This window comes from Phyllostomus hastatus, unplaced genomic scaffold, assembly GCF_019186645.2.
Source record: "Phyllostomus hastatus isolate PE091 unplaced genomic scaffold, TTU_PhHast_1.1 phas_contig_98, whole genome shotgun sequence".
NCBI lineage: Eukaryota > Metazoa > Chordata > Mammalia > Chiroptera > Phyllostomidae > Phyllostomus > Phyllostomus hastatus.
Window position 1 is genome coordinate 7,206,026 of NW_025333999.1, and position 26,479 is coordinate 7,232,504.

The 26,479-nt window shown below is 46.8% G+C and overlaps 1 protein-coding gene across 4 annotated transcripts in view; it reads left to right on the plus strand.

The window, feature by feature from the left end:
• Positions 1–26,479, plus strand: part of GATAD2A (GATA zinc finger domain containing 2A) — a 105,310-nt gene that overhangs the window by 52,396 nt on the left and 26,435 nt on the right. For 3 of the 4 annotated variants that reach the window (XM_045853201.1, XM_045853202.1, XM_045853200.1), the window contains exon 3: positions 15,180–15,445. In XM_045853201.1, coding sequence (XP_045709157.1) covers positions 15,180–15,445 — 266 coding nt within the window. The remainder of the gene's footprint in view (positions 1–15,179; positions 15,446–26,479) is intronic. The other variant, XM_045853203.1, reaches the window with a different exon arrangement.

A 26,479-nucleotide genomic window follows, 5' to 3' on the forward strand; every position in this document is an offset into this window, starting at 1 on the left:
TCTGGGTCATATGGTAATTCTGTATTTAACTTTTTCAAGAACTGCTAGACGTTTCCACATTGTTGCACTGTTTCATATTCCCTACAGCCAATATATGAGGGGTCCAGTTTCTCTACATCCTCAATAGGAAAATATTATTTTCCTGTTAAAAACTTTTTCTTTTAATCATAGCCATCCTAGTGGGTATGAGGTGGTATCCCATTGTGGTTTGATTTGCATTTCCCTGATGATTAGTGATGTTGAACATCTTCTCATGTACTTATTGGCCATGTGTATATTACTGGAAAAGTACCTCTTCAGCTCCTCTGCCCATTTTTGAATTGGGTTGTCTCTTTATTATTGAGTTTTAAAAGTTCTTTATATATTCCTGGCACTAAACTCTTATCAGATATATGGTTTGCACATATTTCCTCCTTTTCTGAGGGTTGTTTATTCACTTTCTTGTGTTATTTGCACAAAAGATTTGAATTTTGATGAAGTCCTATTAATCTTTTTTCCTTTTGTTGATATTGTACTTTTGGTGTCATATATAAGAATCTGTTAACAAATCCAAGGTCATGATATATCTTTTAGTTTTTTAAAATATTTTATTTATTTAATTTTAGAGATGGGAAGGGAGGGAGAGAAACATCAGTGTGTGGTTGCCTCTTTGTGCCCCCAACTGGGGACCTGGCCCACATCCCAGGCATGCTCCCTAGACTGGGAATCAAACCAATGGCCCTTTGGTTCGTAGGCTGGCACTCAATCCATTGAGCCACACCAGCCAGAGAACCTTTTTATATTTTCTTCTACGAGTTTTATAATAGGTTTAGCATTTTAAATTTAAGTCTTTTACCCATTTGGGTTAATTTTCATAATGTGTAAAGTAGGGTGTTTTTTAATTATTTTTTCTTCTGGCATTTTGAAGACATTTTCTACTGGCAAAATGAAGACATTTTAGCTTATTTAACTAGGAATGGGAAGGTGATAGCTGGGACTTCTGAAAGTACTTTTTCTTATGTTTTATTATTTTTAAATCCTCACCTGAGGACATTTTCTCACTGTTTTGAGGTGGGGGTGGGGAGGAAGGGAGAGAGAGAAACATCGATGTGAGAAAGAAACTTTGGTTGTCTCCCATACATGCCTGGACTAGGGATCAAACCTGCAACCTAGGTTTGTACCCTGGCTAGGAACCATATCTGCTGCAGCCCTTTAGTTATGGGATTACTTTAGTTAGTTACGCTCCAACCAGCTGAGCCACACTGGCAAGGGCCCTCTCTCTTTATTTTTTCCTTCTCTAATCTTTTTAACACATAGGTATTGAGCACCATTCTGTTTTGGGCCCTAGGATGGTAGTGCTGAACCAAGATTTCCTATTCTTGTGTAGGGGGCAGGGCACACAAATAGAGATTAGTAAATAGAATGTCAAGTGGTGACGGAGTGGGAAAGGGCAAGTGTGGAGGGGAGATACTCAGGGGGATGTCATTTTGCTGTCCCAGCCAAGACCTGAAGAAAGAGAGCTTTGTACAGAGACCTGGGGGAAGAACCTTCCTAGAAGTGCAAAGGCCCTGAGGTGGAAGTGATCTTGGCTCTCAGAGGAGCAGCCAGGATGTAACTGTGGCCAGAGCTTTCTGAAAGAATGGGGTTGAGGGGTTGGGAGGGAACATGGGATGGTGGGAGGTGAGGTCAGAGAGGCTGATAGGATTTCTAGCCTGGGTTGAGGGGCTTGCGTTTACCTTTAGTAGCATGTTTTACAAAAGGATCACTAGTGTGATACTCTCCAGCTTATTAGCCTGGCAGTTTCCTAGAGGTTGGATTAGGTGTCCAAAACCAGGACAACCCCTGCCCAGGGGAATATTTCCACTTAGAGGGTAGAGGGGAAAGATGGAATCTGTTTTAGTTCTTATAGTTTGTGGAAAGTGGTATGAAAACTTTTTTAGGCCCATGGCTTCATTAATACCAAAAACTTGCTTTAGTCCTAAAAGTAGCTTATCCTGCTGGCTCTAGTCCTCCTGGGGCAACTGCGGGCTTTGACACCAAAAAAGGACATGTTCAGGGAGGAGCTTGACAAAGGATCCCCAGGCAGGGCCTCTAGGCAATCGAGTTACAGCATTGCTGAGTGCCCTGATGAAAAACGACAACAAATGCACACCTGTTCACCCGCTTTCCACTCATGTCTCCTTCTTGGAATGGGGAAGGCCTTTGTGGCTGTTCTGGAATTTTCCGTGCAAAACCTCCCTGCCATTTCCAGCCACAGGCCTCAATGGAGCTGGTGGTCAGGGCTGCTCTGCACTGGGCCCTGAGGGAGTTGGCCCTGGAAGAGTTAGGGCCTCCCATTTTGTGATGTGACACCAATGGGCACATTGCAGATGTGGAAATGGCAGGCGTTAACCCTTTGTGGGCTGCAAGGCTCACAGCCCATGAGGCAGCTGGGAGGGGACAAAGGGCTGGTCCTTTCCTTTTGGTGAGAAATTCGGCCAGCTCCTTCTCACAGTGACATTCTGCACCAGCGGGACTCCTGGTCACCATTTCTCTGTGGATATTTAATATTACTCAGATTCCCCTTTATAGGCGGCTTCTTTGTTTCTGTTCTGTGTGCTCCTCCAGCAGCATCTGTTTTTCTCTTTGGGGCCTCAGGGTTGGGATTTGGCCACAGTCCAGCATCTGTTGGAGACTCAGATATCCACCTGAAGTGGCCCCAAGTGGGTGCAGTGGGTGCTTACTAAGCACCTCTGAGATGGCAAACACTAAAACTAAGTCCTTATCTCCACTGTGAGCTTGGAGGAGCTGGTGACAATTTTAAAGACACTTTCTAGCAGTCTTCCCTTAACATGTGATCAGTGTAGGTGCACTTACTTCCACTGAGTGCCTGCCACAACTTATAGATGAAGACGGTTTTGTCTCATGTCACTGGTAAGGGTGCTCAGAAGCCAATGCATGAGCTGCAGTGCAGATGGAGCTAAGTGGGATTCATGTAGTTTTTGTGGTCAGTGTTGGATGTTTTTAGAGTTTTAGGGGAAAGATAAAAATATAACTCCCATATGATATTCCAGGAGGGAGCTATGCTTTCTCTAGTTTTTTCCCCCATGACTCCATGGAGGGAGGTTGAGGTCAGGGGACCTGGTTGTCCCAGGGTGAGTTTGAGCAGCCAGGTGCAACCATCACAGGGCTGGTGGTTACTGTGGCACAAGCCTCGCCAAGGACAGTGACTGTGGGTTTTCTAGAGATGACTTGTCCTGAAATTGGCTTTGTTCCCACACATTGTGCTGGGGTGAGATGCTCCCAATGCCTTCTGCACTGTGCGCTCATCATGGGATTTGCATTGAGGAATCCGAAGAGGTTTTCTATTTAAAATGTTGATGGTCACTATTTGAATATGTTAAAATGTCTGCTCTCCAGGTTAATTTTGTTAACTAGATACAAAAAAACATTAAATCAGAGGCATTATTTATTATTTACAAGTTTTCTACCTTAAAAAAATCAGATTGTAAATGTGGGTTTATTTGTAAATGTAAATGCTGGAGGTGCTGCCTCTTTTTTTTTCTTCCTTTTTTTTTACGCCAGTCTTTTTTTTTTTTTAAGATTTTATTTATTTATTTTCAGTGAGAGGGGAAAGGAGAGAGAAAGAGAGGGAGAGAAACACTGATGTGTGAGAGGAACATTAGTTGGTCTCCTCTCACATGCCCCCAACCAGGGACCCAGACATATGCCCTGAGCAAGAATCAAACCAGCAGTCTTTCAGTTCACTGACCAGGGCTCAATCCACCGAGCCACACCAGCCAGGGCTCCCTTCAGTCTTAATGACCTGCATTGCTGGGTCTTTCTTGAACCTAGGAGTGAAGGTGACTGGGATAGGATGGATGTCTTGGTCTGACTCTACCTTGGATATGACCTCTCTACTCCACCCCTGTGGTGGTGGGCTTATATTTGATGCCTCATCAGCATTTCAAATGGAATACAGTGTTTGGGCACACCTGGGGTGTTAGAAGTGCCCTATGAGGAGGCTGAGATGTTCCTGAATTTACCTACTTAGCCTTTCCTTTTGACTCCTGCCTCTGAGCTGAGCACCACACTTGCAAGTGGTATCTCTTCCTGGAAGGATTAGGTAGGGAGCACCTGTCGGGGCTGGGGGCAGAGAGATACCCCCAAGAGCACACCATAACCAGAGGGACTTATTTGATAGAGTGACTGGAGGCACTTTTAAGTTGTGTGCACACACAAGTCTTAAAAAAACAGTTGTTAAAAGTTTTGGTTGAGGATCCTTTTATTTGGTTGGTGGTATCTACTTTTCTTGAAGACAGGTTTTCATGTGCCCATATATTTGTGCCACTTCACCTTTTCTGCTACCATTTCTTCCTCCTCCTTTTTTTCTCTACACGTTCAGATTCTGCCCCAGCTCAAGTGAAACATTTCTAGACTCTTCCTCATCTCCTCTGAAGCAGCAGGTGGACTCCTTTTCTGGTGTTGACTTGTAATAAAATGGTGCTTGGCACTCAAATCTCAATAGCCCTTACTGAGGGTCTATGTTCCCATGAAGGTGGGGGCCCTGAGCTGCCCCTCCAGTCCTCCACAGAGGAGGCACCCCCAGGTCACTGGCTCTTTGGAGGTCACTAATTGGGCCCAGGATCAGTATTTGTCAAGAGCCTGTTGGTGTCCACATCCTGCTGGGTCAGGTGGGCCATGAACTTGGAGATGGGGTGTCCCAGGTCCTGAGTAACAAGCACCTTATGCTGCAGAAGTTCCCTTCTGGGTTCACTCATCACTCAGATAAACAACAGTAAACAGTTCTTTGCATTCTCTGGAAGCTTATGTTATTTTGTGCATGAACGAAGTTGTAGAAATGAGCGTGGTTGCACTGCTACTGTTTTCAAAGTCAGGTGCAGAATTATCTGTGGGTTGAAGTGACAGAAGTACACGGGGATTCACACCAGACCCTTCAAGGCTCTGGGCTCCTTCACGTGCTTTAGAAGTTAGTGATCCTGGCTCCTGTGTCTGATCTCATGTTTATACTTGCTGGTTTTCCTCTTTGTTGAGACAGGTGGATCCAGAGCTGAGTGGACACTAATCACCTGTAAGAACTGCTATTCTTTTTTTAAAAGATTTTATTTACTTATTTTTAGAGAGAGGGCAAGGGAAGGATAAAGAGAGGGAGAGAGACACATTGATTGGTTGCCTCTCGCATGTGCCCTGGCCAGGGACTGAATCTACAACTCAGGCATGTGCCCTGACCAGGAATCAACCAGCAACCTTTTGCTTTGCAGGACATCACCCAACCAACTGAGCCACACTGGTCAGGGCAAGAACTGTTATTCTTTCCTAAGAATTGAACAGTTAAGAAAGACCTTTTCTGAGATAATTGGGCAAGATTCAAAAGTGGAAGGAGGGGGTGAAAACTGCAGCGAGTGAGGGTGCATGTGTCTATATGAGCATGCATGAGTGTGGTTGCATAAGTATGTGTGCTTGTATGTGTAGTGCAAGATTGCTTGGTGTTTACCTAGCCTGGTGTGTTGCATCTTTGGGGAGCAGGGAGGTGTCTGTTGGTCACCCAGTATCCTCTATGTGTCCTCTGTCAATAGGGTGTCCATAGAGTGAGGTCAAATGTTCCCAAGTCTAAGTGCCATGTTTCTTGTCCCTTTCCCTCTCTATTCACTGCCTTTGGCTCCCTGCAACCCAGACCCCTTGGAACCATGGCTCTTGGAAGTGGGCCATGAGATTGCCCACCTCATGTAAACCTTTGGAAAAGCAGTTGAGCCCCTTCAGTAGGACAGGAGAATTTCTTGGTCATGTGTCTCATTTTTGTGAAGTGGCTGTCAATCTGGAGGACTGTGCTGGCTTCTCTTTACAGGCAGAAGGTTCAGAAAACCTGATTCAAATCCCCAGATCCAAGGAACCCCAGTGTAAGACCAATAGGGTGCCACCATGTTGAGGGTGAAGTGCCCACCAGCCTGGCCCAGTGTTAACATAAATGTCAGCAGAATTGAAGGACTGAGGTGCTGACTAGGTGCAGGCTGAGCCCCAGGCAAGTTCTCAAGACTTTCCTGCTATCTCCGGGCTGGGCTGTGGAGCTGCAGTCATAGGCAGAATGTATTGGGTGCAAATCTTGATTGTTTAGAGATAGGCAAAGGGTGCCATAGCTCTGGAGGTGCTGCCCTCTGCCCTAGAGTGGGGCATTTGGAGACAGTTTCGTGTGGGTCTGCATCCAGATGGTTCTCTCCTTCACGCCAGGTAAAGCACCCTTCTTAGGTTTTCCCTGGCAAAGGTGAGTCCTGGTTACCTGTGGTCCTTCAGGGCATCCCATGGGCTCCCAGGTCTCCAGTGAATCCGCCCCATTCTGCTTGATCCACACTTTCCATCCCTGCTCAAACTCCCCTCCATCAGAGAGGCTTCTCTTTCCTCCACCTTCCCACCCCCCTTTCACCCATTAGTGCCGCAGTCCCTGTGCTTCTCCTTAGAGCTTTGGTCCGATATTCAGGCACGTGTGCTGAGGAACTGCTTGTTTTTGTAACTAGGTTAAAGTTTCATCCGCCACAGTAATTGAGTTTATAGCACATAATTTTCTTTTGTGAGGGACCTATTCGTATTGAGAGTGTGTAGGGCTTTTAGGATGGTATAAAATTGACCTGTAGTGAGACAGGCTGACCCTGCAGTTAGCTGTGTACACTAGGTACTTTCTGAAACTAAATTACTTTTGATTTGCTCAAAGGATTAACCATGAGTATTGGGCTCAGCTTGAATTTACATGTTCAAGTCCTTTTTTCAAACCTATTTTTTCTCTGTAGTTCTGCTCTAATGCTTGTTTTAGAAAAGCACATTTATTCCAACACTATTGATATATCAGGGCACAGTTGGAGAATAACACACACATTGTGTTTGGTTATATGTGATTTTGTCCAGGAGAAATGCTGGGTTATCTAAATGCTGGTGACCTATTTTGATAAATAAAGTTTGACTGGGAGACAGCTATGCCCATATGAGGACATAGTGTTACAGAAGTAGAACTGAGTAATCGGAACAGAGACAGAATGGCCCACTGAGCTGAAAATACTTTATTTACTGTGTCCTTTCAAGAAAAAGTTTACTCGCTCCTATACCAGGTGAATCCAGAAGACTATTCTCAGTCAAAAGAGCACCTGCTGGTACACAGAATCAAAATGCACATACCTAAGATGCACCAAGCCTCCCCGGGTCACACCCATCCCCTTCTGGAGTCAGGTAGCCTCCTTCCAACTTGTGAAAGTAACTCAGAAACTGCAGCCGCCCATGGTCACACACACACTTAGGTCTTCCCAGGGCAGGCTTCAGGTAGCATTTGTGTATTTTTTGGGTTGTTTAACAATGCTGCCATTGTAAAATTGGGTTCCTGTCTTTTTTGTGTGTGTGATGATGGAATGCTGTGCACCTAACTGCATTGTTCCCATAAGCCCTATGTTTCTGTTGCATGGTGCTCCGGCAGTACTTACTGTACTTTGAAAGCAAATAGCAAATGCGGTGTGGTCTCACTCTGATGCTCCATAAGGCTGTAATCGCTTAATATTTCATCTGGACTCTCTGCGATGAGAGGTGAGTCCCACTCTCCTACATGAGGAGCTCTTAGTGTCCTTTGGAAACCTTGAGTCTGGCTCTGGGTGGTTGATGGGGTGTTTTGCTGGACACTGCCTGGAGGGGCATGGCCTTTAGTACCCAGCACTGTCCCACTCACCTGCTCTATGACCTCCACCTGCCCTATGACCTCCACCTGCCTCAGTTTCCCCACCTGTAAAACAGGGGCTGGTGCCCTGACCTGTGTGGCTCAGTTGGTTGGGTGTCATCCTGCAAAGCTAAAAGGTTGCTGGTTCAATTCCTGTCCAGGGCATATGCCTGAGTTATTGGTTTGGTCTTTCTTTGGGGCATATATGAGAGGCAACTGATGGATGTTTCTCTCTCTCTCTCTCCCTCCTTCCCCCTCTCTCTAAAATATAACAATCTTAAAAAAAGGGAGGGGGAGCTGCTGTGGTTGTAGCACTCACCTTGCAGGTGGTCCTGAGGCTCATCTGAGATGATCCCTTTGGGCAAACAATGTTAGAATAGTCTACATTTCTGTTAACAACACAGGAACAATCAACTTGGGTCAAGGTATGAGAATCCCAGCATAGAAAGCAGGCCTGAAGTATCTGATCCAGGCCACCCCACTTCCCAAACTTGTCTCTGTAAAATCTTCATTTGTTCATTCATCAGATGTTTGCTGTGCACCTATTGTGTGGCCAGCACTTTTCAAGGTCTAGGGACATACCAGGAAGTGGTATGCTGTTTACCCTACTGCCTGGTACCTGGTTGGTGGTGATAACACCTGAATACTAGGGTCTTGTATCTTCCTATGCAAGACAAATCTTAATTCTCTCAGGCGCGGCAGCTGCTGCAGGCATCTGAGGATGGCTGTTGGATCTTCCTAACTGGCATGTGCATCATTTTAGTCCCACCACGTGATTGTCACTCCAGATGAAAACAAACCACTTAAACATAATTAACAAAAGGTCTTTAGACCGTATAGTGGAATGGTTCACAGTGCACAGATAGCTTGTGAGAGTGCCAGATAGAGGAGTGTGGGTGGACCTGGGATCCAGGCCCAGATCCCTAGCTCACGTAGACTTGGATTTCCCCACCTTATGGAGTGCTGTGCCCATCCCCTTGTTAACATTTGGAAGCTCTAGGTGAGTGGCAGCTGTCACCCCCAGCATGTGGGTGTGCCCCTCCCCTGGACTGGTGCAGGTATTCTCAGTCTGTGTTTTTGAAGTCTCATGTAGCTTCTAGCCAGGTGTCTGGGCCTGGGGCCCTCCTGATGGTGTAAAAGAGAGAAAATGCCTATGTTTCTGGAGTGTTTTTTAAGTTTCCAGACTGCTAGGGGTAAGATCCCAACTTCAGTCAGTGAATATGGAGAGACTTATTTCTCCTTTTGAGCAAACCTTTAGCACAGGACTTGCTGTGGCTCCTTGTTCTGCATAAGATTGTCTCTACTCAGCAGTTTGTCCCATGTTCCCCTGTCTGGACCATCTCTCCGTATTCCTGTGCCTACCTCAGCCTCAGTCTGTGGGGCTCCATCTTAGTACACTTGCCTTACAGTCAGTGCAGGAGTTTTTCATGAAAGCACGTGACTTATTTGCTTTGTTTTACCCTGTAGGGCAACCCCAGGAATCAAACACTTCATGAGGCTAATTTACAGAAATGTAGGTTTAACTCAGTAGTAAGTACTAAAGCCATACTGTGTGCTTCATACTGAAAATGAAGATAAATGGTAACCCTGGCCAGTGTGACTCAGTTGGTTTGAGCATCATCCCGTGGACTGATCGGACCATGGGTTCTGTCCCTGGCCTGGGCACATGCCCAGGTTGTAGGTTTGGTCCCTGGTTCGGGTGCATAGAGAAGGCAGCTGATTGATGCCACCCACCCTTTTCTCACTATAAAACGATGAAAAAAAAATGTCCTCAGGTGAGGATTAAAAAAAAAAAGATGAATGGCTAAAAGAAGTTTCTGCTACGAAAGAGTTTAGCATTCAGCTGGGAGGAGAGACGAAGCCGTTGAGTTGTGTGGGGTTGCTGCTGTGGGCAGTCCTGGTGAAGGACTGTGTGGAACATGGGCCCTGTCAGAGTTGGCCCACACTAATGCTGTGTGTGTCTTGGTGGCCCCTCCCAACAGCTAGTGGCCCAGGTAGAAGGTGTGCATGTGGATGAGGCAGGGGGTTGGATACACTTCTTAGAGCTCTGGAGTCGTGGTGACAGAGAAGGTGGACTTTTAAGCTGCGCAGACATTTGCCAATAACAAGTGGGAAAGTGGTAGCAGTGTTCCCTCTCAGCCCACTGAGGTTCTGTGTTCCTCTAGCATTCTTGGTTCCACCTGTTGCAGGAGCCAGCCAATTGCCCTCTGTGCATCTTATGTACCCTCTTGGCCAAGGGCCATGGAGGGCAGGACCTCCCTCCCCACAGGGCCTTCTCTTGTCCGCCCCCCCCCAACACTTACTATTTCAATTTTCAGCCTGTGAAGGTAACTATTATTTTATCTAGCTTTCTTTTTTATCTTTGTTTTCTTTTAATACAAGACTTTACATAATCATTGTTCAAAGAAATAATACAGAAAGTGAAAGTTTCTTAATAATAATCCACTCTTCAGAGATGAGTGCTGTGGATTTTAGCCCCATTTCTTTCAGTTTCGATTTTGGGAAAATTGCAATATTTTTTCCCCCTGCAGATTATAAGCCCTTTAAACCATGTGAATGGTATTATACAGTTGTACAACTTAATTTTCTCATTCAGGTTATTTCTAACATCACTCTGTGTCTTGTCACATAGCATGTCTGTGAGGTATGGATGGGGAAACTAAGGCTCAGAGAGTGACAAGCTTTCCCTGCCAGTTGCTCCTTGTGGTCCTGCCTCTTCTCTGCTGTGTCCAGTGGTGCAGGCTGGCCGTCGGGTCATCTCTTTGTTTCCCAAGTTAAATTGCATTCCTTGTACTCAGCTTAACGATCTTTGACAATGTGAGAGCTGGCGTTTTTGGTGTGAGTTCCTTCCAAAACACAACCACCACATCTCTGCCACTGTCACTCAGAGATAGGTGTCAGGAAATGGCTTGGGCCCAGAGTAGAGTGAGATCTGTTCTAGAAGGGAAGACCAAAGTGCAGGTTAGCTCTTTTCTCCCCTGACCTCTCCCCAGGCACCTGGGTTTGACTCAACCTGGGGAGCCTGTGGAGCGTGTGCAGACACAGAATTCAGCTTTGGAAGCTTCCTCAAGCTGCTGTCTTGGGGAGGGTGGATAGGGTTCCTGGGTCTAAGCAGGAGACAAAGGAAGCCATGAAGATGTGGCACAGCTCCAGTCCTGGGACCACTAGGGTGCAGAGACCCACCTGTGCTGTATGTCAAGACTGTGGAGCTTGACATTTGGTTGGTGAGACTGACATGTAGATCCTGTTGTCACCCAACCCAGCATTGGTTGCTTCATAGACCCTTCTTCCTTCCTGACCGGAAGAGGTGCCCTATGCTGCTCCATGTGCAGGCAGGCCTTCACCTGTCAGCAGTTGCTCCTCGGCCTCTCTTTTTGGGTCTGGTAGAGAGTTCATGTTTAGTATATCCAGAGTACCTCCACTGCCAATCATCCTACCCCAGAACAGCTACTTTCCAGTTGCTCAGGCAAAACCCGACAAAACAGAGCAGCCTCTCTCACCTCATGTGCAGCTGTTGGAATGTTGTGGTGTCTATATCCTGTAAAGTACCACCCAGCATTTGGTCATGTCTCCCTACTGTTCTGTCCTCTTCTGTCCTGAGCCACAAGATACAGAAGTTCCCAGTCTGTCCCCAGATCAGCCAGATGATCCTTTAGAACAAATTGTATCCCCCTGTGCTCCATCTGAGGTTAGTCCACACTAAGCACTCTCCTCCTACCTCAACTACCTTTTCTAACTCTGGAAAAAGCACCCCAAGTCCACTTTTCAGCATGTTGGTTCTGTCACTTCTTTCAAGCACATTATTGCTGAGTCTCGCTTTCCTCATGTCTGAAAGAGGAGTATTGCTCGAGTAAGTCTGCTGGTAACAGAGTAGTAGTGTAAATAGTCCATATAGTGTCTATTGACTTTTTTTTTTAACTGGCCTGTGCGCCCAAGTTGAGCCACTTGCTTTCTGATGGTCTCCTAAGTCCTGTTTAAAAAGTCTGGTTCCTGCTGCAGCATAATTTACCCTTTGGAGTTGTTTTAAAACAGGTTTTCCTCCTGAGGTTTTCAGACCAGTTGGATGGTGGGGTTTTATTAAAATAAAGCAGCTTTTGGTTGAGGCAGCCCATTGTCAGCATTCTGCCCGGAACTCACTGACCCCATCATCCTGGGTTCAGTATGTGCTGTGCCTTTGTAGTCTCTAGTGTGGCTGAAATCTGCCCTTCTTGGCTGAGGAAGACCAGGGCTGTACCCTGCCACCTCCCACTGGCCCAGCCAGGTTGGAGGACAGGACACATCAGAGCAGGGTTGTGTTTGGGGAGTGAGAAGGAGGGTCTGAGGCCACCTGGGTTTCAGCCCTGTTCCCTGTGTAGCAGTCTGTGCCTCAGGTAGCCTTGGGCCTTGGTCCCTCATCTGTATAATGGGCATGCTGCTATCTGGATCTGCCCTTTCGGCAACAGCCAGCACCCAGCACAGAATCCTGCCAAGAAGGGACTGCTCTCTATGGGTCCCATATTTCCTGAATGAATGGCCATGTGGTGGAACTTCTGTGGTCACTGCTTCCCCTTCATTTTCCTCCCCTCACTTGTTAGGAATTCTGAAGCTGATTCAAATTTGCCAGCTGGGGTAACCCAGCCTCTTCACCTGCTCTTTGAAAGTATTCTCAGTGTACCTTCTCACTGCTTTTTGCAGAAATCAGCCATCATACTTCATTCCACAAGGCTGGTTTATCCTGAAACTTTGTCACCATCCCTGAGTCCATGCCTGTGGGGCTGTAGCCACCAGCTTTGGTGTGCTGGGGGCATTAGCTCTTCCCTCTGAGAGGAGGAGCAGCTAGTTACCAGCACGTGCCCTCCCCAGAAGCAAGACCCCAGGGACCAAGGATTGGTCCCCAGCTGTGCTTGTCCTTCATGGGGTGGGGAGGGTTTGGGGAGGGCTTCAGCAGGTCCCCCCAGAGTGGCCTGCCAGAGGCACAGACCAGGTCATTGATTCTGAGCCTAGGGTTGGCAGTGTTCCAGCCCCTGGGCTTCAGAGTGAGTTGTCCTGACATTGCACACATGGGACGGGCCAGCGGATTCCCAGGCTGTCTACTGGGGTGGAGGGAGTGGCCCTGTGGGTGTGAGGCTGTGTTCTGGCACCTCATAATTTGCTTGTTTTATACCAGTAACGATGAAGTGAGGCTATTTGGCACCACCTCACCAGTCTGGTCACTGGCGCACAGTGATCTTGTGGGCTCCCCCTTATCTGTGGGCAGTTGGGAAGAGGACTTCACACAGGTTCTGGGATTCATGTGAGCCTCATGAATAAGACCTTGACACTTACCCTGTGGGGAAGTATGGGTGCTCTGAGTGCAGGATTGGGGGACACAGCATCGTGAAGTGGGAGTACATTCTCCCTGTCTACCTAGGACCCCTTACACCCCCAGGGGGTACCAGGCTAGACTGGGAACTTCTCCTTCAGGGGCAGAATTTCCCCAGACTTCAGCGGGGGCCCTCCTTGCCTGAGATCCTGGTATCCTCTCAGCTTCCATCTAGATAGGCTTCCCCCCAGCCCTGGGAGCACTCATACCTGTTGGCCAAGGAGGCAGCAGAATTGCTTCTTTTGTCCAGTTCCCAGATGTTTGAGGAGCTCCTGTTTCAGGTTGTGCTCAAAGGAAAGATGATCCATCCTTCTCACAATGACAGACACTCAGGGCAGTGACTTGTCTGCAGTCCCATGGGGAGACAGGATGGACAGACTCAGTGAGCAGGCTGAAGGGCATTGTGGTCAAGGCATGTCAGAAAAAGAAACTTAGCATGTTAGGCTAAGAGGCACATGCGAGCATCCCTCTTTCCTGTGGGGCAGTGAAGAGATGACGAGGGTAGATAAGGAGATGGGGGGTCTGGGGGAGAACAGGGGTATGGGGGTTGTATAGAGGCCTCTGGGGCCAAGCAGTTGCTACAGGGTAGATTATAGGTGCAGGTTGGGATGCCAGGAGGGGTTGGGGGCAGATAGAGGCCAAGCCATAATGAGTAGCCCTGCCCTCCATCTAGATGGAGCAGGGAACACCCCAGGAGGCCATGGGAAGACCTGCTCTGTTCAGCCTTCTGTAGGAGCAGGTGTCAGTGCTGTGCTGGTGTAACATGTGTACAGAGGAGCCACTCTACCTCCTGTGCCAGGAGCATGAAGTAGCTGTTCCCACTTTTCTTCCTTTCATTCTAAGTCCACAGTAGAGCCCGTTGGGGTAGGGCCTCCTTCAGGATGTTTCGAGTGAGTCAGCTCAGGAGTGTATCCTATATATGATGACATAGCCATTTTGTTGTTCTGTGCTGCCCCCAGCCTTCCAAAAGGTGGGCTCTGGGGACTGGGTAGGCCCAGCCCTGTCCAGAGCAGGCCTCCTGGGGTGTTCACTGGTGAGAGAACTGAGGCACTAGGTGCCCTGCTGCATGGACACAGACAGAGCCGGGAGGCCTCAAGTATAGACATACCACACGTGTGAATTCGGATTCTGGGGGGTTCATATGGTGCTCTTACCCCTGCCTGAGTGTTCGTGGATGTGGCTGTTGACCGACCTGAGGAGAAGAGGCACTTAGGGAATTCTACTAGAGCCTGGCAGCTAAATTCCTTTCTGTCCCCTTGTGAACTCTCAGTCTTGTTTCTGGTGTTCTGCCCTATTGGAACATTGAGACCCAGACGTGGTTGTGAAATGCCTGCAGCCTCCCTGCAGACAGACATCACTGCTTGTCCTCCCTCCTGTCTCTGTGAGGGTTAACTGCACTTCAGCTTGTTGTCTGGAACCGGTTCAGACTAGTTTTCTGGAAAGTGCTTTGTCTCTCAGACTGAATCCTGGGAAGGGTCATGTGGAGCCCAGTGATGTCATGGGATCAAAAACTGACTCAGCTGTTTTTTTGTGTTTTTTTTTCCTTCTTCTTCTTCTTGTCTTTAAATCAAGATATGTGTGTGCTGCAGGTACAGGGTGCTGGCACCGTGGCGAGCCAGGCCTCACCTGACTCAAAGTTTGCCTCATCAGCAGGCAAAGGGTTAAATGTTACCCGCACTCCCCACCCCCCTGCAGTGAGCAGGGAGTTAGGAGGACACCCTCACTGAAGGGGAGAGGGGTCAAGGGTCAACTTGAGTTTTTGCTGTGCAGGACTGGACCTGGGCACTGACCTTGCTCTTGGGACTGCCTGGTTCCCTTTCCTGGATTTCAGACACCTCCAGGGAGCTCACAGTTTTCTTCTCTTTGCTTTGAGTCCGAAGCACCAAGAATTCCCCTTCTTTATTATAAACAGCCACCCTCCATTGTTTCTGTCCAGGTCCCTGAGGTCTCAGCTCCCCAGGTGCCCCACCACTCCTGTCCCAGCCTTCCCCAGGGCTGTGAAGAAAGTGTCCCAACATACTTTGTGGGCCCTGCCTGCGTTTTTTGTATCTGTGTCTGTCATTGTCATGCGGCAAGGTAAATACTCCAAGCTGACATTGAAAAGTTTCTAAGAGGGTAGCAAGCAACTCCATTGTGTCAAGTTTAAATGTCTTGTTTTCTTCTTCCCCAAAGTTCAGAATGACTGAAGAAGCATGCCGGACTCGAAGTCAGAAACGAGCGCTTGAACAGGATCCAGCAGAAGACGATGTGGAGAGCAAGAAAATAAAAATGGAGAGAGGATCGTTGGCTTCAGATTTAAACACTGATGGAGACATGAGAGTGATGCCTGAGCCAGGAGGCCCAGCCCAAGGATTGCTGAGGGGGACCGAGGCGATGGCCGTGGGCCGAGGTGAAGAGCAGGCAGGTGACGGGCCTGTGGACATGCGCACCTCACACAGGTGAGTGGGAGGGGACAGGAACCAGGACAGGCCCAGGTGTGAGAAAATAGTCTCAAGGCTGCAGCCTCCCCACCCTGACCTGTAGAAAGCAGGTTTTGGTGGTTATTGTGTAGGTGGCTGTGGACCCCAGCCCTGGCATCATTGTGCCATCCTGCCTGTGCCTTCCTTCTGTGACCTGGATGTCAGTGGAACAGAGTGTGGGTTTCATAGGAGGGGGAGTAATATCCTCTCTCTCTGCTACCCTGCTATCTGTTCAACTCAGTACTTTTGGTTTGTAGGAAAACTTGAGTTTTTCATTTGGTTATGCCTTCCTGCTTTTCAGATCTGGGACTCAGTAAGGTCCAGGGATGCTATGCCCTACCTGGGTCTCTTGACTGTGGTCAGAGCCAGGAGCCCAGGCCAGGGTACATCTCACATGTGCCCCCACTCCTTATAGGCAGCTCATCTTGGAGGAGGGGCCTCATGGAGGAGATGTCTTCCGTGGCTTGCTCTGTTGGTTTCTCCTTAGTTGATACTGGTTACTTCAAGAGTAACTTGCCTGTTCTGGCTGGTGTGGCTTGGTTAGTTGGAGCATCATCCCATACACTGAAATGTGGGTTCGATCCTTGGCTATGGCACATACTGAAGGCAACCAATCAATGTTTCTTGCCCCTCCTCCTTCACTCTTAAAAAAACAAAACAAAACAACAACAAAAAAACAATGAAAGAATGTCCTCAGGTGACAATTTAAAAAAATAATAATTTTCCTGATCTTCAGCTTTTGTGAAGCTTTTAAAGAAAAAGTTTGAATGAAATACGATTCAGCGTTCTTCCCGATTTCTTCCCTCAGAATTTTTTTTCCCTGTAAAGAGAAATTCAGCCTTAGCTTTTACTCCTGCTTTTGCTGTCACCCTCAGAGCTCTGGTGAAAGCAGTTCTCTCCAGAATGTTCACACCTAGAGTCTCATGACATTTCACTTGGGCATGTGAGTGTGGCCATGGCTTCCCAGCCAGCCCCACAGCCCTCTGTGGTGTATCCCTTGTCAACCTTGCTGCTGCCTCTCCTTCAGATTCCTTTTTACTCTGTTTGCCCAGGTGGGGTTGGAGGGTGAGAGGTGCAGACATGAGGAAACTTGGGGGCTCTCGCTTTCTTGTGAGTGTTAGCTGATCCCCCAGAAGGGGCCTTAGCCTGCAGTCTTTGTGTTAAATCTGTTTTGGAACCCAGTTTGTTGGAATACTCATCATTGAAAAGTCTTACCTCCTTGAGATAAACAGGAAAATCCAAACCCTATTGGAAAAGCATCTTAGCCTGGGGTATGGGGTATGCTTTGTGTTTCTGCTACCCAGAAAGGCCTTTTCTGTCTGGTTCTGTTTTCTTTAGCCCCTGTTCTAAAGTCAGAGGCCTCTTCAGAAGTTCCAAAAATAAAATTGTAACTCCTTTTTCTCTCTCTCTGACTTTGTCCTCAGCATTGTCTCAGATTGTGAGGATAAGGAGGAACTTGTGTTTGTGGAGATCTTTTGGGCTCCTGGTTTATATTTTTTCTTGTAATCACCATGCTGCTCTGCAGGCCAGGCCAATGTTTTGTGAGAGAGAGGTTAAGTGTTGAAGGAGCTTAGAGCTGAATCTCAAACTCAGATCTTTCTGTACCAAAACCTGGCTGCAGTTGGCTCCTGGGCCTCTTGGTCCCAGATTTTCCTCACTGCGCCCATTGACTTCCAACCCAAGGGCATTCAGACAATGTGATGTTTTCTGAAGTTGAAGGTATCCTCTTTATGACACAATAAAGGACACAAAGGAGCAAGGGACAGAGATTAACCTAGTCACATAGGACAGGGTCCTCCTGCAGGACTAGAGATACCCCAGGGCATTGTAAAGCCATGTGAGTGTGGAAAGAGCTGGGCTTTTGAGGCCAGCAGGCAAAGATTTCACAATACAAATCCAGGTGACTATGAGGGTACACTTATTAAAGCTGGGGACAGTGAAACAAGGAAGGGCTCAGCATAGAAGAAGAAGCAATTAAGACTCCAGTTAATTCACTGGGAAGTCAGAGAAAAGGGGGCCTTGGGGGCAGGTTCAGGGGATCAGCCTGGGATAAACTGCACTGCCCTTGGCTCCCCTGATTGCAGGTTTCAGGGTTCCTTAGTGTTTAGGAGATGTGTGCCTGTGGGGAAAGAAGTGAGGGAAGACGAGGGAAAGGGAATGGTGTGGTCTGCTCCCTAGAGGAAGAGCACCTGTGCACTGGGTCCTTTGTCTTGATTTTTCATTTCTCTCTTGCAGGCAGGAATCTTAGGGGAGGGTTTCAGCAGAATATCCATCAGTTCTCCAGGTGTTTTCTTTCAGGGATGTGTTTTCCATTGATTGGCAGTCTTAGTCATTGCAGCTGGTCCTGACGTTGCCCTCCTGGTTTTGCTGCTTTTCTGGGCCTGGACTGAAATATAGTTGAGGCCTAAATATTATCTCCAGGCAGGTGACCTTCTCTATCTGGCTGTAAATTGGTCTGCCATTTTGTTCAGCTATTGGTCTGTTTCCCTATTCCACTTATCCTGGCTTACTGGTCTGTTTCAAAATCACACTGCCTGACTGATCTTGGCAGATGATCTTTGTCTGTGCTTTTTCATTTGTAAACTGGGCAGTGATCTCTGCCTTTCAGGTTGGTGGGTGGTAGACGTACCCAGAATCAACCTTGGAGCAGCACAGCATGTGGTGAGAGAAGAATATGCTCGCAACACTGCCCTTCCATCTTAAGTGTCACTGAAAATAAGATGTCATTTGTAGAGCTGGTGTATCCCTGAGTTCCCACACTAATTGTTATATCTACAATAGTTCATTGGTGAAGTACAGTCATGGGTTTTGACAGAATCATAGGATCAAGTTTAGCCCAGAGCCATTCTGGAGTGAGTAGTGTTAGAGGCAGGCAGTGTTTGGATTCTTGTTAAGAGTATCTGGCTCTGGACACACCCCCTGGGAACCTATAGCACACACAAACACACAGTTGATCCTTGAACAATGTAGGGTTTAGGGGCATCAAACCCTTGTGCAGCCAAAACTCCATGTATAACTTTTTAAAAATTATATGTTATTGATTATACTATTATAGTTGTCCTGATTATTTCTCCCACTCCCCTCTATCTGGCACCCCCTATTCCCTTAAGACCCCCACCCTTGTTCATGTCCGTGGGTCATGCATACAAATTCTTTGGCTACTCCCTCTCCTAGACTATACTTTACATCCCCATGGCTATTCTGTAACTACCTATTTCTACTTCTTAATTCCCCTCACCTCTCACCTGTTCTCCCCCCTGCCCCCCATCTCTTGATCTTTAACCTTTGGCATTTTAATTATAATGTGTCTTGGGGTGGGCCTCTTTGCCTCCATCATCTTTGGGACTCTGTGTTTCCTGGACTTGCATGTCTATTTCCTTCACCAACATAGGAAAGTTTTCTTTTATTATTTTTTCAAATAGATTTTCTTTTATTTATTTTTATTTTTAAATTTTACTTATTTTTAGAGGGGAAGGGGGAGAGAAAGATCAATGTGTGGTTGCCTCTTGCATACCCCTTCACTGGGGATCTGACCAGGCATGTCCCCTGACCAGGAATCGAACCAGTAACCCTTTGGTTTGCAGTGGATTGATGCTCAATCCACTGTGCCACATCAGCCAGGATTCAAATAGATTTTCAATTTCTTACTCTTTCTCTTTTTCTTCTGCCACTCCTATGAAGCGAATGTTGGATTACGTAAAGTTGTCCCACAGGCTGCTTACACTATCCTCATTTTTTTTGGATTCCCTTTTCTTCTTGTTTGTTGTTGTTGTTGTTGTTGTTGTTTTTTGTCTTCCTTATGTTCCAAATCATTGATTTGATTCTTGGCTTCATGCACTCCACTATTGTTTCCTTGTAAGTTGTTATTTATTTCAATTAGAGGGTATGCTTATTAAAGCTGGGGATAGGGAAGAAAGGAAGGAAGGGCTCAGCATAGAAGTAACAGCAGACCCTGAATTCTTAGTTTCTGACTGGATCTTTTTTATGCTCTTTAGGTCCTCACTGAGTTCCTTACGCATCCTTATATCCAGTGTTTTAAACTCTGCATCTGGTAGATTGCTTATCTCCGTTTCATTTAGTTCTTTTTCTGGAGTTTTGATTTGTCCTTTCATTTGGGCCATGTTTCTTTGTCTCTTTGTTTTGGCGGCCTCCCTGGGTGTGTTTCTATGTATTAGGTGAAGCTGCTTTGACTCCGTGTCTTGGTAGTAATGTGGCCTAATGTAGTAGGTGTCCTGTAGTGTCCAGTGGCTCAGCCCCCCTATCTCCCAAGTTGGGTACTCAAGGTATATGCTTCACATGGGCTGAGTACACCCTCCTCTTGTAGTTGAGCCTTGGTTGCTTTTGGCAAATCAATGGGAGGGATTTACCCAGGCCCGTCAGCTGCAAGGATTGGCTGTGACCACTTACCACTGACCTCCACCCTTCATGGAGGATCAACTGTGCAGGAACAGGGTGGTGGTGCTCTGACATAGGCTGTAGCTGTCCACTGGGTGCGAAGGCTCTGGGGTTTCCCTGAAAGTGTAGGCCAAGATTAGCCCCCACCTGTGCTTTGCCCAGAGCCACCATGCCTGAATTATAAAGCAATCTGATATGGCTGCTACTTGTGCTGTACTTAGAGATTTCCAGGTGAAGCCAAGCTCTGAATCTAGGCTGCTAGTTCTGGGCCTGGGGCTCACTAAGGCCAGTGGCTGCTTATTTGAGAAGATTTAGGAAGTCGTGCAACATGAGCCATGACCAGCCATTTGTATGGAAAAGCAGCTTGAGTGGGCCTGTAAGTTGGGTGGGACAGAGTTTCTGGGGATCTCCAAGGCAGGTCAAACAGTGTTAGTCAGGTTGATGTAATCTTAGATATGGCACCAAGTTCTGTGGGGAGAGGGCCCAGAAAAGGGACAGTGGCCTCTGCTTGCCTTGATGCCAGACATCTCAGCCTTCCCCTGCATGCCACTGGTGCTCCTTAAGCTGTCTCTGAGGCACCAGAGCCCAGAGGGAGTGAGTTTGAGTAGATGAATCTGTGGGGGGATATTTTAAGAGGAACTGCTTAGGGCTCCAGAAGTTTCTTCCACTGATTTAATCCCTGCTGGTTTTTGCAGCCAGAAGTTGTGGGTACTTATCTTCCTGGTCCTGGAACCCTGGGCTGGGACTCTCTCTCTCAAGATATCCCTCTCAAATTTTTATCCACCATAGGTAGATGTGGAATCAGCTTTTTCCTAGTCTGTGCCCCTCCTACCAGTCATGATGGATGTGGTTCCTTTAATTCCGTAGTTGTCAGACTTCTATTCAACCTGATTTCTGTTGGTTTTGAGTGATGGTTGCCATGTATTTTAGTTGTAGTTTTTTGTTTGTTTTAAGATTTTATTTATTTATTTTTAGAGGGAGGGGGAGAGAGAGAGAGATAGATAGATAGATAGAGAGAGAGAGAGAGAGAGAGAGAGAGATCAATGTGCGGTTGCTGGAGGCCGTGGCCTGCAACCCAGACATGTGCTTTGACTGGGAATCGAACCTGTGATGGTTTGGTTCGCAGCCCATGCTCAATCCACTGAGCTACGCCAGCCAGGGCTCTTAGTTGTAGTTTTGATGTAGTTTTGCAAAGAGGTGAGCAGTGACTGTCTATATTGCCATCTTGATTGGAAGTCCTCTGTGTATAACTTTTGACTCTTCCAAAACTTAATTGTCTTTTGGTATCCATGGGGGATTGGTCCCTGGATCCCCTGTGGATACTAGAATCTGAGGATATGTAAACTGACACATGTAAATTCAATCAAATCAATAATTGCATTAAATGGGAATGGTCTAAACACCCACATCAAAAGGCACAAGTTGTCAGAACAAAAAGCAATCCAGATTAATTATGTGTTGTCTATAAGGGACAACCTCTATATCCTTCAGTAAAAGATGGGGAAAGATATCGTAAGTAAACCTAAGAAAGCTAGAATGACTATATTATACTAAATAAAATAGACTTTAAGACAAACAATATTACTAGAGCCAAAGAGCAATACTCATAATAATACATCAGGAATAATACATCAGGAAGATAACAGTCATAAATGTATATGTGCCTAACAACAGAACCCCAAAATACCTGAGGCATAAACTGATAGGATTGATAGTAGTAATAGATAATTCATCAATTACAGTTAAAGATTTCACTACTCCACTTTCAGTAATTGGTAAAACAACTAAACAGAAAATCAGCATAATTCAAGAAGACTCAAAGAGCACTGTTGATGTGTTTAGTTAATGGGCAGCTATAGAACCCTCCACCTGGTGACTGCAGAATAACATCTTCTCACAAGCACGTGGAACATTTTCCAGAGTAGGCCATATGCTGGGCCATAAAACAAGTCTCAAGAATGGCTGTAATAAAGACAGATAATCATAAGTGTTGGCAAGGATGTAGAGAAAGGAACCCTGGTACGTGGTGGGAATGTAAAATGGTGTAAACAGTCTTATAAAATTAGACATGAACTTACACATGACTTGGCAATCTATCCAAGGAATAGAATGTACACAAGAGAAATGAAAACATATGTCCACACCAAGGCAGGTACTTGGATGTCCATAGTATTCTAATTTGTAATAGCTCAAAAGTGGAAACAGCCCTGGAGGGTGGGTGGCTCAGCTGATTCGAGTGTTGTCCCATAGTCCAAAAGGTCATGGTTTTGATTTCTGGCCAGGGCACATACATAGGTTGTGGGTTTGATCCCTTGGTCAGGGTACATCTAAGAGGCAACCAGTCGATGTTTCTCTCAGATCAATATTTTTCTCTCTTTTTTCTTCTCTCTCTCTTTTTCCCCCTTACCCCCTCATTCCTTCCCTCCCTCCCTTCCTCTCTAAAAATCAATGAACATATCCTCTGGTGAGGATAAAAAAATAAATCAAAGTAGAAATAATCCACATATTCCTGGTTGAAAGGTTTGCTAAGTTTGGGCAGTAGATGACTGTTCAGAAATGAAAAGCACAAATTATTGATACATGCTACAACATGGATGAATCTCAGGCTCGTCATACCAAGGGAGAGACTCCCAACCCAGAGACTACATGTTGGAGAATTTGATCCATGGAGGGCGTCCAGAAAATCTAGCAGTGTAGAAATGAGAGAGTGGCTCCATGGAGCAGGGGTGGGTGGTAGCAGTGATTAACAGCTCATGGCACAAGAGAACTTTTTGGGATGATGGAAGTATTCTAAAATTGGACTGTGGGGATGGTTACAGAACTCCAAATTTACTAAAAATCATTGAATTGTACTCTTACAATGAATGAATTTTGTGGTATGTAAATTATACCTTAATATGGATGTTTAAAACCCAGTGAGGTTAAAATAGTTTGGTTTCTGTTCTGGCAACCATAAATGTGCTCACAGAGGTGGGAATCATGAGCTTTTTGGTCTTTTGTGAAGCCAACTCAAAGGTTGGGCACAGGCTGCGCTCCCTCCATCTCATGTCAGGATCATTAGGTAAGGTTGAAGCTGGGGCATTCATTGAAAGCTATATTGGGGTCCTTGTTTTGTTTTTGTGATAAGTAGATTCTACTCCTGAACTTTCCTGTAGAGCAGTCTTTTTGTCACAAATTTTTGATATTCAGAGATAATCTGCGACACACTGGTGAAAATAACTCCCCCCTACTCCTGCCTCTTTGCCCCCACACACATACTTCTCTTGGGTCAAGGAGCATTTAACTCAGTAAAATATGAACCTCTTTGCTAGATGTTCTGTACTGGAAAGGGTAAGGACTGAGTCCCTCATCACCTTGGGCCTATGTGGGATTGGTGTTCAAGGAACAGTCACCTCCATGCTTCACTGAAAACGTGTGTGTGTGTGTGCGTGCCTTTTTCTGAGGCACCAACTCTGTGACAGGCTGGTCCTGGGGACAGAAGTGATCTGATTATGCTTTCTGGGGTACCATATTATGAAAGAACATACAAAGGTTTGGGGGAGACTATTGAGAATGTGGCTCATGGGGAGTAGAAGTCACTGGGTGTCTGAGCAGACCATCTCTACTTCCTCATTTTACCTGAGAGGAAACACAGAAGCCCCATTTCCTCTTCTTAATAGCTTGCCATGTGACCCTTGGATGTGGCACAGGTGTTCTGGTGACTGCCTATCCTGGCTTCCGTTGCGGGTGTGTGGCCTTGAGGCAACCTTGTATCTCCCACTTCTCTCCCCTCCCTCCATTGCATCACACATCTCATTAGCTGTGGGTTGGGCTTCACTAGGACCAAGGGCTTATCCCCTGTGTGGTGTGGGTGGGAAGGGCTACTATGCCCACCAATGGCCTAATGGGTGCTGGCAGTAGCATCCTGAGCCCTTAGAGATATTAATTGGCTTTTGTTTTTCTGGCTGTCCACCTCCCTGGTCAAGTACTTGGAAGTTCTAACAGACTGTAGCATGCACAAAAGTGTCTGTTTACTGGGCCTGCAAGCAGGATATCTTTGTTGAAGCTGGTATCCTCAATGACAGAATCACTGTCTCATCTTTCTGTTGAGACTTTGGCATTCACCAAAGGAGTAATGGGGATGGCACATCTTTGTAGAAACCAGTCACCTCTTTCTTGCCCAGGGATCTCGTTGGCCAGTCATTTGGAATTAAGACAGGGCTTGGTGACCCACAGTGTTGAGCGTTATGTGTGTGAGCACATCATTCACACGCATGTTAACACCCAGGTCTTCCAAAGCAAAAATGAATCTGAAAGTAACATGGTAGTGCAGCCACTTGTCTGTAATGTAAGAGTGTGGTGATAGCCTGTTCTCTGCTGTGTAGCAATGGATAGAAAGGGTTTACATGACCTAAAATGCCTCCATGGGTCATAGATAGAGTTTTTGTTGTTTGGGTTACACTCTTTACAAGTGGCCTTTTGGGAGGCGAAGGATAAAATAAACACTGGTGCTGCCTGCCCTGGCAGGAGGTAACATGATTGCACACTGTGTGTGCCTCTCCTGGTGCAGCTTGCACATGTTTCCACCTATGTCGTCCAAAGCCTTAGCAGGATGCAGAACCTTGCCATGACCCCAGAAAATTCCCTCAAGTCCTCCCTGCATGTCCTGCCTTCCCTGACTGGGTACACTCTCCCTCTCTAGACTAATCTCTCCTGAGACAGTGTGTGCTTGGTAGAGTCTGGCTTCTCTCCGTGTGCTTTTGAGATTCATTTCTGTTCTGTATGTATCAGTATTTTGTTGAGCAACTTCTTTGTGGATCTGCAGAGTCGTGCACTCACCCATCTATAGACCAGGGCTGGGTGGGCACAGCTGCTGTGATCATTCCTGCAGAAGTCTTCACATGGACATTGATCCTCATTTCTCTTGCTAAATACCTATAGGTTGAATTATATATAGGATCAGGGGGTTGGTGTGTGTTGTTTTGAAGAAACTACTGGTCCTTTCTTTGAAAATGTCTATGCCTTTTTACTAATGCAGGTATGGGGGGCTGGCCATTTCATTCTCACTTCATGTCTTCAGTCTTTACAATTTTAGTCAGTGGGTCTCCAGAGAGGTATGGGTCTAGGTCCAGGTCTGCTTATATAATCATAATTCTTTTCCCCTTGGTGACAGAAGGGTGATTGTTGCTGCACTGGCTGCCTGCCTAGTGGTGGTGAGAGGCCTTGTCTGCCATGTGCAGACCTGAGCTCCCACCCACCCTGTTCTCAGTACATGCCACACTGCAGCTGTGCCTGGCCTGCCAGCCAGCTGTCTGCTGGAATGTGCATCCTTGAGTGAGTTGGTCGAATGTTACACAGCTGTGGGCATGAGGGCTTGGGAAAGGAACCTGGTTCTCCCATAGCCCAGTAGGTGTAAGTATGGCCCTCACCCTGGTTCTTCTGCAGTCTTCCTCACAGGGATTGACCTCCCTGTCTTGTGTGAGAGCTATGGAAGTCCTGCAGCCAGAAGCCCGTTCCTTTCATCTAACCGTCACTTGAGTTGGGACTGCAGCTCCCTGGGAGACTCTTCGGAGCCCAGCCCCTCCCCAGCACCTGTTGTGGGCTGGCTGCTGCCTTTCACTACTGATTCTGTGCTGGGTAACTTCCAGGAGAGCCTGGGGCAGTCTGAGGGAGCTGCTCCATCAGCTCCAACTGGAAATCTTAGCCTGCTTGCATTTCTTAGCATGTTCAGCACATGGGAACTGAGAGGTATGTTCCTTTGGAAATAGGTTCCTAGTTTTGTGCTCCCTTCCCTGCCTCAGCTGCCACCTACAAAACTGCATGGCGCCTCTTCATCTCCTCCTCATTCTCTGCCTCTTCCCTGCCCTTTGGGCTCCTCATCCCAGTTCTCTCTCTCTGTCCACCTGCCTTTATTCTCGACCATAATCTTATTCCAGGTTTGAAATAATTGACATTTGAGGGTTTCACCTGTAATTTAAAAAGTCATTAGATTATTTTGGGGTATCAGGGTGACAGATTCTGGATGTCTTGTTTCTCCTTAAGCAGCCCAGCTCACACTGAGCATAGTGCGAGCCATCCTGCTGCACCAAGTTATTGCCACTTTTCTGTTGCCTTTATGGTACCCTCCTCTGGCCATAGAGGGGATGGTTTCACACTGGACAGTGGGAACCTTCTGGGGATGTCCTGTGTGGCTGCCCCTGTGCATAGTAATCATGGTAAGCATCCTACCTGCTCATGGTAAGCAGTTCACACATATATGAGTTGCAGATTTGCAGATTATTTTGAAATTATTTGGTGTGATTCTGCAATGCAGTTTCTGATACTTCCTCACAGCATGTATTTCTGCTAGTGCTTTGTCACATGTTGACAGGTTCTTCAACCTGTAACCAGTGCCTTGGGTGTGTTTGCAGGTCATTTAAGTGTTCTATTTGCAGGTATATGTGAGAGAGGGTCTCTGATCAGCCCTCCACTAGGCTGGCTAAAACTGTTCTTATATACACTGCTTTGTATCTTGTAGCTAGTTTCTCTGCAGTGTTGAGAGCAGTTGTACCAGAACCTTAACCAACATGGGAGGTGAGGGTGGCAAGTGCACTGGCCAGAGCATTTGGGCTGAGGGATCCTACCCTCAAAGCCACCTAA